Below are 15,365 nucleotides of genomic sequence, written 5' to 3'. Positions count from 1 at the left end.
ACTTTTTTTTTCCTGTAGTATCTTTGCTTGAGAGAGAACAGGAGAAAAAAATCCCAGGGTCCTGGTTCAGTTCTTATTCTCTGTGACCTTGGGCATATCAAATCTCCACCGGGAGGCAAAGATCTGTGGGTAAAAGATCTGTGGGTAAAAGTGCTTCTCCACTGGAAAGTATTATGGTTTTTAATGTGTTTCAGTAATACGGAGATAGACTTGTGCCATAGCGATAACTGCAGTGGTGTGCCTGGTACCCGTGTGATACAGGGAGTAACCTGCCCTCATTTGCTGAATACGAGCAGAGCTGTAGGAACAGGCGCAATAGAAGGGAGAGGCGTTCTGACCGTGTTTTAAATTTATCTTGAATTTCATTGCTAAGTGTGTTGCTACTGCATTTTGTTTTAGAGGCAAGGATTGCTGCAAAGCCTTATCTACCATTCCTTTGGGATGGTGTTTGTGCTAATATTTTAAACTTGCAATAAATTTCTGGTGGGGTTTTTTGTTGTGTTTTGGGTTTTGTGTTTTTTTTAAATTGCCTTTGGACTTTTAATTATCTTTCAGTCCAAGTAAAGTATGCTTTCAGTCATGAAGTGGGATATTAAAGCACCAATAATAACTTTCTGTTTCTGTTTTTTTAACTTCAGTAAGACCACCATAGAAAACATTCCACTCTATTTGTGATAAGCATAACTCATTTTATAATTCATGTGTTTTGTATTATTTTTTCTTTCAATGACTGCCTAAGTAATATAATGGTTTAAGTAAGAGTTGCTTCCTCACAGCTAGTCCTCAACGGGTATTTGCTCTTGATGTGTGATATCATATCGCTCCATTAATACCATTACTTGCAGGAGGGTTACGGTAATGTGGATTTTTGTTTAGACTTTTGCTTTGGTTTCAAAGAATCTCAAAACTCTAATCCATGAAAATGCAAGAGCTTTGTCCTGAGAGAGAGTAGGTCTTTCTCCCTCCACCAGCAGGACCGAAGGATGATCTAGAGATTGCCTGTTTGCCTGAAGCTGGGCTCACTGGGGTACCTGCAAGTTCAAGTAAACGGGGGGGTGGGGGTGTTTTGGCTCAGGTCTGCAGTGGGGTTGAAGCTGGATCAGGTGTAAAGATCTTAAGGCGAGGTGAATTGCTTTGTGAACATCATCACACAGTTCGTTGATTGTCAAATTCACCGTATCACCAGTCTGACACCTCTGCTCCGCTTAAATCTTGTTATGAGGATGGAAGCGGCGCCGAAGAAGCTTTGTATTTGCCATAAATGCTTGACTGAAGTTCTTTTTGAGAGTAATTCTGCAATTATAGACCATGATGTCATGCTGAAAGGAGCAGACAGTCAGCTAGGCTCTATGCTTTAATGGTTTCTGTGAAATTAGTAATAATACCAGGAGGCTGAATTTTAATTTACAGTGCTATGAAATGAGTAGTTTTTATAGGGCCTGAAGCATTCACCTTTGGAAGGAGTGCGTGAAAACTTCTGGCCTTGACCACGGCTCATTTCCAAGTGGAATGCAGTCCTCTCTGCTCTTTCTTTTCGGTCAGGCAGACTGCTATCTGGACAGCTGGCCAGATGTGCGTGGCGCTCAGGAAAGGCAACGCCTCTGGCAAAGTGGATCACAGCTGCTGTGGGGGATATGGCAGATGCCTGTGTTATTTTACAAAGCTGGTATTTCCATCTGTTAGTTGGTTGCAGTAGGATTACCGGAGGATCAGATTGGGCAGAGAGGGTAGGCTGAAGGGGAGGCTGTGAGCATCAAGAGCATCATTCACCAGTACTTTAAGGGGACAGAAACAGATGTCGGTCTCTTTGAAGTGTACCTCTGCATGGAGTCAATTCAATGCGTCAGCTCGGTCCCGGGCAGGGAGGAACTCTGTCAGAAAACCAGAAAAGAGAGAGATGGAAAATGAGGTCCCTGAAGAGAAGCAAGAGAGATGTGGCAAACCGAGGCCCTGCCACAAAAAGAGAAGAAATTTTACGCAGCGTGCATGGACCAGCTAGGACACTCACAGCCTGCTTCTGTGGTGCATCAAAATCTTTCCTTCCTTATTCTTTGCTTCCCACAATTGAGATTTTGATTCCACAAGAGCATACCTGGGAAACCTGACTGAGGTGGCTTTGTTCCCACTGGTATCTATAAGGGAAGCCTTGTCGGGCAATGAAAGCCAGCGGGGCTGCCCGAGCAGCCGCGGTCTGAACAGCGGGAAAATGTGGGGTTGTGGTACGGTTGAAGGTTCAGGGTTTCTTCCTTACAAGCACTGTGGTCGAGGAGTCTTAATGGGTACAGGCAGCTCTGAACTGTGACCGTTAAGGATGTGTTTGAGAAAGTATCTGAAGATTTAGAGTAATGAAATTTGAATATCAGAAGAACTTTAATTCGTAAGGAGGCAAATGTTATTTCTAGCGTTACGGAGTATAGGCACCGATCCAAGCAGGCTGAAGTCAACAAAAAGCCTCCACTTGGCTTCTCTGAGTTTTGAACTAAGTCCACAGAGTGTTTGATAAACTAAAAACGTTAACAGCAAGCATCTGGTGTTCACCATCACCTTACGACGATAGGTCCTGGTGAGGTCAGGCAGGGGCGTTTCACAAGAGGGGATTTGCTACACGTACAAAGAGCGGAAAGGTGCTTCATTCTCTTTATTGTTTGTTACCATTAATTTGATTTGGGATTGGGAAATATTTTTTGCAAGTTACATTGTTTTTCTATTGTGTACTTTCTGGTAGGATTTAAATTATGATGAAACTTGTTGTCGCATATAATAAAAAGCAGTCACTGCCCGCTGGGTAAATGTCTTGGTACTGGGGATACACGTGAAATACTTTGGAGTGCTGAAATGCAGTTGGGTTTATTTTTGTTGTGAGTTGGTGTTTTTTTTTTTTAGGACACAAGGTGGTAATGACATGGAAACAGTCATTAGATAGTCTAGAATGTCTTCTGAACAGTTTTCTGCTTCAAATCTGTGCTTGATTTGTACAGCTTGGCACCTGGGTATACATACGGCTGTACGTATGACAACATTTGGCATGTCCTGTGGGTTGTGCTTGGCAATACCTCTTTGTAGCGAGTGCACGACTAAGTCTTACTGTCCCCCAAACAGATAGGGCAATTAAGTCAGAGGAATCGGATAACCTGCCAGAGGCTACAGCAAAAGAGCTGAGAGAAAAACAGAGACATTTTTGATCCTAAAATGTATATTAGGTACAGCTGTAGAGTATAAACTCCTCCTATATCAGTGGCTGCACGCGCAGATGTGTGCATACATATGCAGAGTCCTCCCCCACGCCGCAGTAGAGGGAAGGGCCCTTTAGGGACCTTGGCGTGTACTTTTAGTTTGCTGGGAAGGCAGGGCTTTTTTCCTTTTCAAAGAACCCATAAAAAAGGGTGTAAAGTTGCCGGAAAGCAGACTCTTGTTTTATTGTGGCTTTGGATGCGACGAGGCTTGTGGTCATTTCCCCAAGTGGTGCATGTCCACCTTCTTGCTCCGATTGCCTCGGTGGGCAGAGCTGCCTCTGGTCGGCGGTGGCTGTGTGTCGGTGGAGCTCGGCTGCCGCGGAGGGGTGCAGCTCCCAGCTCTGCTGTGCGGTTTGTGGGACCCTCGGCAGCTTTTCATCGTTTCCATGCTGCGGTGACAGTGCAGTCCCTGAGCACCCGCCTGCCCCCGCCTCCCATGGAGCTATTCTAGGCCATTAGTGGTCTATGGGTGAGCTAACCCAAGGTGCTTAAACCACAAATATACTTAAAACTCACTAGATGCAAAGTGCTCTCAAATTCACTGGGGGAAAAAAACAAACAAACAACTAAAACCCCACTGAACGCAACAGGAGGAAGTATTTTTGCTAGCTTCTTTGTATCAAGATCAACGCTGCTGCTGTTAAGACCAACAGTGCTTTTATACCCAGTGGAGGGGTTTTCAGTTCACGAGGTTTGGCTGCATCCTTGTAAAATCCTGGCGTTAATGACTGACTCTGGGTCCATTCCACTGCAAAACAGCCCGAGTCCTGTTTGCCATGCAGAGCCCTAGAAGTTTACTGGTCCTTATCAGGTGCAGCTAACAAAACCACTGGAAGACATCCCCCTCAAAATTCAATGGAGCCTGGCAAGGAGAGCAGGGCCCAAGGAAAAAAAGAAAAATTTAAAACAAAAAAAAAAAATCAACGTACTCGCAGCCTTGAGCTGTGAAGCTGCCTACTAAGTGAACAGCTCATGCAATTTAACTCCCTTTTTCCTGTGTTGCAGCGCTCTTAATTTTGGGGTTCTTTGATCCACCTATTCATAGCTGTGAAGCGAGCAGAATTTAATCAGGCTCTGACAGGGGATGGTTGATTTTAATACCGGCCTCCAAAAATGAGCTGTCAATCAAGGATGAGCTTTAATACCTTCAACTTGCAGCCCTTTTAAACTTCTGCTGCAGTTGAGCGGTGCTTGGTCGGCTGTGGAGGAGCCAGGCACCTACAAAAGGTGCCGGGGGCTCCTTGGGCACGCTCAGGGGGAGTGCCTGGGGGCTCCTGCCTGCCCTCTGTACAGGGGCGGCATGAAACCTCTAATCAAGTTGGCATTTCCTAGCCACACGAGAGGAGAGATTTCCTCTTTGAATAAGGAGCGGCTTTCGTAAGTGTGCATCCCGAAAGGCCTGCTGAGCTTTTGTGAGCCAGCAGGCAAGGCAAGTTTGGAGTCACTTGGATTAAACCTTTCCTTATTGTAGCTGGAGCGGGAACAGTGAGGACAAGGGTTACTTCCCATACCTAATTTCGAGTTATTTTAGCTGGGGGTGTTAGATAAAATAGTCAATGACTGGCAGGATGGTAGAATAAGGTTTAATTTCAGATTTACTATCTGCCAACACATGCCATTCAATCAGATAAACACAGGATTTCAGCTGTCATCACAATATCTTATGCATACTTAAAAATAGAGCACTTTTCCTCACACCGAGAAGGAATTGAACAGGTTTATATATAGGATGTATACAGTCAGGAGGCTAGAAATTTTGAAATAGTCTGCCGTTTCTAGAGAGATTCCCTATCTTTAAATTAAGGAATTATATTAGAAGTAGGAGAAATTCTCAGGGTTGCAGAAGTTTTATCATTGTCAACTGCACGGAAGAAATAAAAGTAAAGGGAACACCTTGAGAAGTTGAACGATACAAAATGAGGGAAACGTCTATAGTATTTATAGCAGAGGATATGAGACTATATGGAGAGCAAGATGACTCAGAACTTCTCTGCATGGGAATGTAATCCTTCCTCTGGTTTATAAGTTTCCATCCTTGCTCTTTTGTCTGTCCTGGTTCACATATTGGGCCTATCACTGTAATGCTTGAATACCTGCTTCGCTCGGGAGGCGGAGATAGTAGATGACAATCTAGCTTCGCCCCAGCACTATCCTAAACCAATTTTCACGGTAAATGTAATTTAAGCATTCACTGTCTAAAGCTTCCCCACCGAAAACGCACAACTTTACTTAGGTGGAAACTCTCCTATAGGTAAAATGCGGCATCGCTTGCCAGCGGTGCTTTACATTATAAATTTGTGAGTACGCAGATGAGTATGGCTTTTTGGCTTGAGCGGTTAACCAGGATTTGGGTTCTTTGTTATATCCCTTGTGAAGAGCAGCTGATGACACAGTCCAGCGTATTTTTAATAAGGTCTAGCCTGGTTTGTTTACGAGGGGTGCGCTGAACAGCTTGTTTCTGTGAACATCATATGAGCAGACAGCAACAGGCAGTTTTCTTGCTCACAAATCTGCCAATATGCTTCCCCGGCAAGCAGCGTCCGCCCAAGCTCTGCCCTGCTGCTTTCTCTCCTGCTCACAAGCCTCTTTCTTCCTTAACACCCACATAACCTGTACCTTCAGTCTCATATTTCCTACCTAGTTTGCTCTTTCAGGTTTTGTAGTCAGCTTTGATTCAGAGATGTCCCTGATCGCAACTACTTGCATTTTCTAGCATAACTGATTATTGCCTGCTCTCGTTCCATTCTGTATTCTACCAGGCTGCTCCAAAATGAGCTCTAAAATGACGTCCCGAGCTGCTCATTATACTGGTATCTTTGAAGCCAAGACATGTACTTTGCTTCGAAGAGCAGCTCTAGCAAAAGGACAGCATTTTCTACTGAAGATAAGGGAAAGAAGGCATATTTTTTGAGGTTTCCCTGCGGGGGAGAGGCTGGTGCTTTTTCTAGCATGTGCAAAGGCACTCTTGAGGAGCTCCGCTACGGCAGATCGGCTTATTGCCCATGGAGACGCGAGGACAGCATAATACCAGCCAAGATGCTGAATTTCCTATTGCTTGGGCTTCATCCCTTCCTGGTTAAGCTCTCACGCGCTTCAGAGAAAAACTTGATTATGGGGTTGCGGGTCCCTCAGCCCAGCCGTGGGTCTTTTTGACTTCCACAGCTCCCTCTTGGAGCTGGGTTTTGGCTGCAGAGGCGATTTGTGCTGGGCTACGCAAACAGATAAAACAAAGAAATAGTAAGGCTAGAGTGAAGTCCAGCGTGAGTGTTTTTCAATCTTAAAGGCTTTGGAATTCTGTTTGGTTTCTATTTTCTTTGGCTTTTTTTTTTTTGGTCTCTTTTAGAAAAGCCTTTCACATACAATGATCTCCCAAACAATTTATTTGAAAACATTGGTGGGTGGCGCATACATTATGGGCTGTGGTTTCATTGATATGCTCAGCCTCACTAAGTAGATGGCATATTAAATGTTTTATTTACCCCATGTGCTACCTGTCATCTAATCAGCTTTTGGTTTTGCTGCATTCTGCTTGTATTATAGCAAGAGTAAGTGATTTCATGTAAATTAAAACCGCATGAAACCTTTTAAAGCCATTTTAAAATACTAAATGGTTTTGCAAATAGGTTTGTCGGACAAGGATTGGAAAAAGAGCTCTTTGCTTACCCATTTACTCTTTTGTATGCTTATTAGAAACCCCCCATGTGACTCTTTGATCAAACATTGCATCCCAGAACTCATCTATAATGCCAAAAGTCATTTATACTGTGCTCAAGAGTGGTTTGCATAAACAGGAGGCAGTTAACAAAGAATACAGTTGTGAGCTGCGATTGCAAATGTTATTTTATAAATTACAACACAGATGCACAATAAAGTCAAAACATGCATCCCTATGATGTTTGCTTGCTTGCCTGGAGCATAAAAGCGTGTTGGCTTAAAAGTTTCTTTGCTTTTATTAACTATTATTGCCAATGTTTATGCTTGCGATCATTTCACTGTGAATAATTTTGTTTCTTACAGGTGGATCGCATCATCTTCTGCGTCTTTCTGGAGGTTGACTACAAAATTTTCAAGAAGAAAATGGGCGAGTTTTTCCCTCTAGGTAGGTATAGTATCAAGTACCATCTGACTGTAAAAAATGATGCAGCAAAAAAACAACAGTTGGCGTCCTTTCTTCTTTCCCTGCCTAAGCCAAGTATTAAAATGTGAACTTTCTTTAAAGATCAGCTGCACATAGAGGCTCTGATCCTGGACAAATGCAGACATTTAAAATTTGTGAACCGGTAAAACTACTTGGGATACTGCTTTTGCAAAATCAAGGCCTGCTTTTGTATGCTCAGTACTGCTAGTCTCTTCGTTCTCTGCTGTATCCGTATCTCCTCCCGAAACCTGGTGCGTGGCACTGGCTGTCTTGACTCGAAGGAGAAAATGATTTGCACTAATGTGTATAGCTCCTAGTGTATATTGCTTTTCCATGCACTTTGTACACGCTTTGCTCTTTCATTAACGATGCTGGTAGGGTTTCTCTGGGTCTGAAAAGATACCGCAGGGGTTAGAGCCCAACTGTGTCTGAATGAGAACTTTAAACTTGAGCTGTCCCTGTGCAAGAATGAATGGGAGAAAGATGGCTCTCGCCGGAGCACTTGGGAAATGTTAGCCATTCATCTTACGTTTCACACAGGAGGTTACTTTCTAGAATTTAAGAAAACCTGGTGGATAGTAAATTTGTTAATCCCCCTCCCCCCCCATATGCCTCTGATTTATTTTTATCATATATCATTAGAAATCTATGTTCCGTTTTTTTATCAACCTAACCTTCTCCCGTTTTATTTTGTTTTCTATGACATCAGTCCTACTATATGTGACAAGATCCAGATTTTAGTATTTTGTTTTATCACCCTTTTCAGAAGTGGCAGTCGCTTAAATACTCCCCACGCTGTCTGTCTGTCTGGTGGAAAGGGCCGTTTGAGTAATAGGAAGCAGAGCTTTGGTGTGTCGTGTGTCTCCATTAATTCTGCAGGACCGTGTTGTCACAGTAGCCACAGTGTTTTTTTTCCTTTCGCTTTGGCTGGTAGTATGGGAATTGTGATGTTTCTGTCTCATCTCACTAGAACAAAGCTTTTTGTAGATGACTTTGTAATCTCCAGTTTGCAATGATTGGCAGCTGAAACTTAAAGACCTATTGAATAATTCAGGTAGCACAGAATGGTGTCTAACCGCTTAATAATATTTTTGTCTGGAGCACATTGAACATGCATTTCAAAGACTGCATTCATGTCTAATCCATTCATTGTGTGATTTTATTTTTTTTGGCAGTGTACCCCAACGCGTAGGATAAAGTGGCAGTACCCTGCCTACTGTTGCTGGCTCTGTCCCTGCCCTTCAGATTACGCGAGAGTAGACTACAGTGTCAATTTGTCAACAAATTCGAGTTAATTAATACTCACCTTCATCGTTAAGGTCTTTGAAATCATGGATTGGGTTAGAGCCTGGTATTGTTGTTATAAATGTAAAGCCCACTTGGGTTTGAAAGCCTGAGAGACAAGAAGATGATTCAGAGCTGAAGAATGGCAAGCCCAAAGGGGAAAAGAGAGGAAAATGGGAGATTTATTTCTTTTTTGGGGTTTTCAAAACCTGACATTGTTGAACAGAGAACCTGTGTGGTTGGGTGTCACGTTACATAAAGGCTTATAATTGCATTATGCCCCATTATATAGATGATCAGTTGTACCATAGTTTTAAAAGTATGTTTGTTCTCATGCATGGAAAGTTTTTACAATTTTTTTGCTTGAACTAAAACTGGGAATTTGATATGTGACCTAGAGAGGTGGTCATGGTGGAGACCCTCTAAGGCGCAGCAAATCCAGTGGTTTGCAGGTATGTGACTGTGCAAAAGGTTGATCCAACGCTTACACAGACAGCTGTCCAGAGAAAGGTGTTTTAGTTCTCAGCAGCCACAATTTGGTATGGACTGCTAAAAGATCTTAGGACCCATTTTCATAGGCTCCCCGCTGCAATTTTCTCATAACTAATGATTCTGAATACCAGTTTTGATATGCCTTAATGATGCTGGTTTCCAGAAGGAGCTGAGGACCTACTGGTTGGTGAGCTGGAGCTTTTAAAAGGCACCAGTTTAGCAACTAAAACTTTACCCCTGACTCAGTGAAGGATTTCCTGTGGTTAGGTCAATAGTCTGTAATTCGGGAGATCTGATTTTAATGTCTGCTATCGCCATGGGCATTTGGTATGCCCTTACAGGAGTCGCCTAGATCTTCAACTTGTGAGGAGACAGGGAGATGCAGGAAAGATACATGCTACCCAAACGACGCTGCATTAGTGTCCCTGGAGAAATGATCAGTATCAGGGTCTCTCTCCTGGAGGAATGCCATAGCGTTTAATATACAGTCTCAGGCTTTCTTTGCCGTCTTGAATTGGCACTTTTCTGTAGGATACCACCACTTCAACAGATGTCAAGTGAAGTCAGCCCCATCCTAAATTGCCTGTAGCCTGCTGGTGAGAACATCAGCTGAAGGACTGGATGGTGATCACCAGATGACCATCATGTCTGCTGTTTGTTCCTTTTTTCTGGTCTCTGGAGAATTGCCATCTGCATTTAACGTAGTAGACTTTGACGAGTTATCAGCAGTCTCTCCTACTGTAGGGATATTCCGTCTCTCTGAAGGACTGGTTTCTTGCACAGAGGACTTAGTTAACATGGCTCTGTGTCAAGGAATTAGCAACTCTCTCTACCTTTGGCAATAAATTCCTGATATTTAGACTGTGGAAGGAATTGCCAGAACTCTGGTGTTTTTGTTTTGTTTTTAAGTGAATCTATTAATACAGCGAAATGAAAGTCTTTAAGGATAGACTTGCCCTAAATTTAAATTGATAGGACGCTATCTGAATGGTCACAGGAGAGAATAACACTGAGATATTACTTTAAGCTTAGAGGAAAAACATTGAGGCGTTTTTAAAGTGCGTCTTGCATTCAGAAACATTATGAAATACATCTACTTTAATAGATGTGTACAAAAATGCTTAGAAAGAAGAATATATTCATGGAGTTATATACATAAATAGTTACTACTTTAAACCCGGTGCATTAATAAATCCAAAAAGACATCCAAGTGCTTGAGCTAGTCAAGTGATAATGAAATGAAGCTAGAGTTACACCTCAGTGCATTAGAGTAAGTGGAATATAGATATAGGGAAATTGTTCCATTAGTTGAACATATCATTAGGCCTATTTTGCGAGGGGAATGCCAGAGAAATTAGTTGAGTAATAGTACTGATATTAAGACAACTGCCAAGAGCCTTGTCATTTGCAAACTTTCAATATACAGGGGTAAGAGGCAGACTTCTAAGTCGCTTCGTGTCTTAGGAGTGTAGCAAAGCTGTTCGGTAACAGACCAGTTGTCACAGTCTCAGCATTTCTGATTTAATCTCAGGAATCAGTAGCCTGTACAGAACCCGAGCCAAAGCCAGCGTGCTCCAAGGGGAGCGCCGCTTAATCTTTAACTCAGACTTAGGGGTTGTCCAGAAAAGCCCCGGTTTAGAAGGTAAAGAGTCCTGGTCCACGCAGAATTTTCTGTTGAACCTCTGGGGTTTTGCTGGGAAGTTTTTGTATGTCCTGGTAGAAAAAGAGCAGGGGTAGAAGACTGTTTCTGTAGAACAACCAACCTTCTGTGCTTAAGACGGATCACCATTTTAACATATTAGGTGCAACACACAGTGGGGTTTTTTTTTTTCTTTTTACCACTCGAGTCCTATCTCCTAGTGGAATGACATAGCCCAGCCATTCTCCTTTCAGCTGTGTTGGGAAATTCTCTCTGCTTAATCCGAGAGACTGTCTTGCTTACATATATTTCAGGCAACTAAAATACTCTTGCCTGCAGTTCTGGCTCAGATGTGTACTTTTTACATCGCTGGATTCATTGCTACTAGTATTATGAGTGAGCTTTCCGGGAATGATACTTGTACCATTTTTTTCTCTTGGAATTCATTGTTTCTTCTAACAGAATTCTACATGGAGCCTAGATACTAGGCATTACTTTTATGGCTAAATATATATATTTATAAGACTGACCACGAAATGCTATAAAAACAGTTCCCCCTGGAAAGCTAGACGTACCAACATTTACTTTACAGTGTTACGTACTTCTAGGATGCTATTCTTAGGAGTGAAGTTAAGAGTATTTGTAAACAGTTGCCAGCTGGAGGCAAAGATACCTTTTTTTTTTCTCCTGTATACTGTGTATACCTGGCTACTTAATATGTCAGATAGATAATCTTGTAAGGACCTTTGGCAAATGCTTGTTTTTCATGGTGGCTGTTGTATATTATGAGAGGTTTATCTTAAATTGTAATGCTTAAAGTATTTCTAAACCTACCACCTGTTATCAGTGGATTGGAGAGGGGAATCATTTTTTCTGAAAATGTTCTTTAGAAAAAAATAAGGGTTATAAAGGGTACGTACTGTGAAGCTGCAGCATTCGAGGTTATATTACATTCTTACTACTTTAAACAGAGTAACAAAATTACTTCACTAAAGCATCGCTAAAATTGTTAGAGAGAGGACAGGTTTGCACTTTTATTAGACCAATTGATAGATGGAAGATGCAAGCTTTTAGACTCCGTGTCCTTTCAGAGCTAATGAAAGGATGCTGAGCCCAAGAGCTTGTTCTTTTTTTTTTTTTTGAGCCATATCAGTTGGCATTAGGAAAAAGAGACAGAAATTGATTCATGTTGAAAAAACTTTCTCTCCTCTCTATTCCAGGTCATGCTATTTTAGTGCGGTTTCTGCTTTTATCCTGGTTGATGAAAACACTGTCGCCCCTACCCAAAGCATATGGATAAAAGCTACTGTCTTACATTAATCCTCCTGTTACTTCAGGAGGATACACAGCATCCTAGTTGTGCATAAATGTGCAAATATATTACAATTACAGAGGAAATTCATTGTTAAGAGATCTACCAGGCTTGGAATCAAATTGGAAACTGTCTAAATGGCTGAATGAAGGGCTTTGTATTAAAAAGGCAGATCCCTGCACTAATACGTGAGTGAACTCTTAAGCAGAGATTGTAATTTCTGTACTGGTATTGAGAAGCATCGCCCTCTCCACTTAATATGGCAGACTTCACTGGGGCTGAAGCAGTCCTCGGTGTGAGCAAAGGAATCATAAGTTAGCCCTTAGTTAAGTAATCCTGTATCAAATGGGTAATTCGTTTGATAAATTTAACCTCTTTATTTGCATTTGCAGTGTTCATGAGCCGATTCGCTTCCTTAATTCATCACCTGAATGTATTCCACAAAATATTTTTCATGGGCTTTATTTTACTCTGTGGATAGGTGCCAAGCGGTTTACTGGAAGTGCCCGATATCCTTTATCTGAGATTTCACCTGGGTGGTGATTTGCCTCATAAGTCAGGAGGCTCTGGTTTTTCTGACTGGTTCAGGCAGGCGTGCAAAGGCCACCGGGGCTTGGAGCCCCCCCGGAAATGGACGTCAGGGAGTAAGGTCTGGGGGAGTTTGAAATCCCTTTGGCCTTCTCCTCCTGACCAATAGGGCCCATCCTGAAGGTTTTGGTTGCAGCTACTTTTCCCATCTCCGTGCAGAGTTTTCAGGTTGTCACGTTCACAGCTGATAACCGCCCGTGTTTTCACAGGTTTGAACTAGAGGCAGTCAGACTGTCATCTCCCTTTCTTCACCGCTTTCCCTCACAAAGCTTTCAAGGCACTGTGGGTGGGCTGGGTCGCTGCCGATGACATGGAGCCTAAATTTGTGTCCAGACACCTGCTGTGGGTACACGAACATGTCTGGGACTGAGCAGAAGCTGGGACAGAGCCGGAGTGACCAGTCACAGCAGCAGCAGATTGAGACGTGGTGTCACAGTCTTTGCCCTGTGCCCTGGTTGTGGGCAGGATCACCTGCAACCCAGGCCTGTTTGCTGGAAGGAGCGAAACGAGTCTCGCTTTCTTGACCCCACGGCTCTGATGGAGCTGCAATCCCTGCTGTTGTATTGAGACGCTCAGGGGACTCTCCGGTTTTTCTGGCTTGTGAAACTTTGGACTTGTCACTTGGAGATCCTGCTTGGTGAATGTGCAATGAGGTGGTGCATGACCATGCATCCCTTTCCTTTCCAGGGCTATGTATCAAGCCGTTGAGAGCGTACCAGGGTACCACTCGGTATTTATGCATTCACAGCCATCTGGCCTGCTTTGGACTCCATGCCAGCATTTAATGTTCCCCCCAGATTGAAAATCGGGGAGGGGGGGAAGTCTTGTGTTCAGGCAGAGATGAGTGAGCATTTTTTGGTGGGTGGAAGGCAGCAGTGGTGTTGGAGAAGCCGTGGCACACTGACAATTTCACATGAGTGTGAAATGCTCTCTGCACCCCTTTGAGCTGTCTTTATATTGGAGGGTGTCATCCTCAGATGGCTTCTGCAAGACTCCTCGCTGAAGGACTTAATTCAAAACAGTTGGGGAGAAGCACAGCCCCGCTGTTTCCCATGATGGTTCCTTGTCCCTCAGTAGCGGAGGCTTCAGAGGAAGCACTACCCATATGGGGGAGCTGCAGGAGCCTGTGCACCAGAAGAGCATGCTGGCTTTGCTTTAGTTCTCTCTCACAGCACCTACAGATCCTGATAAAGTACACGCCAACATAAATAGGATGCTGCAAAAACTGTTCTCAATCCAAAAGTTTAATACAGCCATAATGCTTAAAATACCTGTCCATTTCAAAATGTGTCTGAAACAACTTACTTCATAAAATCTCAAGCTAACTAAAAGCTAAAGGTGTTCGTAAAACTGTGAAGGAAAATTTTTCTATGGCTTTTTGTCTTCCTTTGTCGTGGCAATGACTGTGCCAGTCCTACCACTCATTGGGGTTGTCTGTCTTAGCCCCTTTTGCCAGTGTCTCAATGTAGTGCAGGAGGATGAACAAGAAGCAGCTCGGGAGTGGTGCTTGGGAGGCAGAGTATGTAATTGATGGCTTAGATACTACTTTCAACATCTTAAGAGATACGCAGACCAAGATGGGGTTCCTAGCACCTTCTAACATGGCGGTGGGTTTCCAGTACCTAATAAAAAGTTAGTGGGCGGTTTCCTGCTCCAGTTTGAATTGTAATAAAACTTCCTGGTATGATCCCTTTTGAATTATTTCCTGGCTGACTGCTGACGGAGCATTGCTCTAGACTTTGGCTGCGTGTTGCACGTATTGGTCACCTCAGAATTTGGATCCTCTGGTTGTACGTGGTTTGACAGAGGCTTGTGATTATTGTCTGCTACATGGTCTGGAAAATTGTTTGCCTCCTCATTCCTGATACCAGCAATGGCACTGCTTGGAGCAGGGTATGGACAGACAATGGGACGATAATCTATTAAAGTGCTGTTGTCAGGAGCTTTTGCTTTGCTAAGCGGAGCCTCCTTTTCTTTGCTCCAGTAGCATCTTGTAGACATTTTCCTTGCCTCCTTTTGTGAGACTGACGATGGAGCCTGCAGTCAATCCCGAAGTCGGGGGAAATGGCTGTTTCTATATATTTGTCCGCTCACTCCAAATCTCTGAGCTCTCCAGCTGCTGGGAGACACCTGGGTAAGGGCTGCATTGAAACAGCGAAGTGGCAGGCGATGAGGATGCCCTTGAAGGCACCGGGGTCATGCAGTTGCGAGGACCAGGCTGCTGCATGTGTTAACGGAGCAGGAGAGCACAGGGAAGATGATTACAAAAGGTGAATATGGAGCAATTATTTACCATCTCTTGTAACACAAGAAATGCAAGGCGTCCCAGGAAATGATGAATCAGGATGAAAACAAGCAAAAGGAAGTAGTTTTTCATCCAACACATAGTTAGGAGTATGAGAATGCTTGCTATGAGGTACCACCGAGCCTGTAGGTCTTAAATATAGTTAAAAAGAGGATTAGCTCGACCAGCAGAGGACTGGTCCAACAGTGGCTATTAATCACCACGGTCCGTGTGTAACCTTAGGCTCGGGGAGACGCTGGTAGGGGGAGGGAGATGTATTGCTGTTCTGTTCTGCACTCAGTCCTTCGCACACAGATGCCTGGCACCAGAAGGTGAACAAACAGAAGCTTTTTTTGTATAATACCTTATGTGAATACATCTTTGATCAGGGATCT

The 15,365-nt window shown here is 43.4% G+C and overlaps 1 protein-coding gene across 3 annotated transcripts in view; it reads left to right on the top strand.

Annotated features, from left to right (window-relative positions):
- MACROD2 (mono-ADP ribosylhydrolase 2) overlaps nucleotides 1–15,365 on the top strand; it is an 888,004-nt gene that overhangs the window by 795,094 nt on the left and 77,545 nt on the right. For all 3 annotated transcript variants that reach the window (XM_075147699.1, XM_075147698.1, XM_075147696.1), the window contains exon 9: nucleotides 7,251–7,332. In XM_075147699.1, coding sequence (XP_075003800.1) covers nucleotides 7,251–7,332 — 82 coding nt within the window. The remainder of the gene's footprint in view (nucleotides 1–7,250; nucleotides 7,333–15,365) is intronic.

Source organism: Calonectris borealis, chromosome 3 (genome assembly GCF_964195595.1).
Source record: "Calonectris borealis chromosome 3, bCalBor7.hap1.2, whole genome shotgun sequence".
In the NCBI taxonomy this organism is placed as follows: domain Eukaryota; kingdom Metazoa; phylum Chordata; class Aves; order Procellariiformes; family Procellariidae; genus Calonectris; species Calonectris borealis.
The sequence above is the reverse complement of the archived record's forward strand: the minus strand, read 5'-3'. Positions and strand labels throughout refer to the sequence as shown.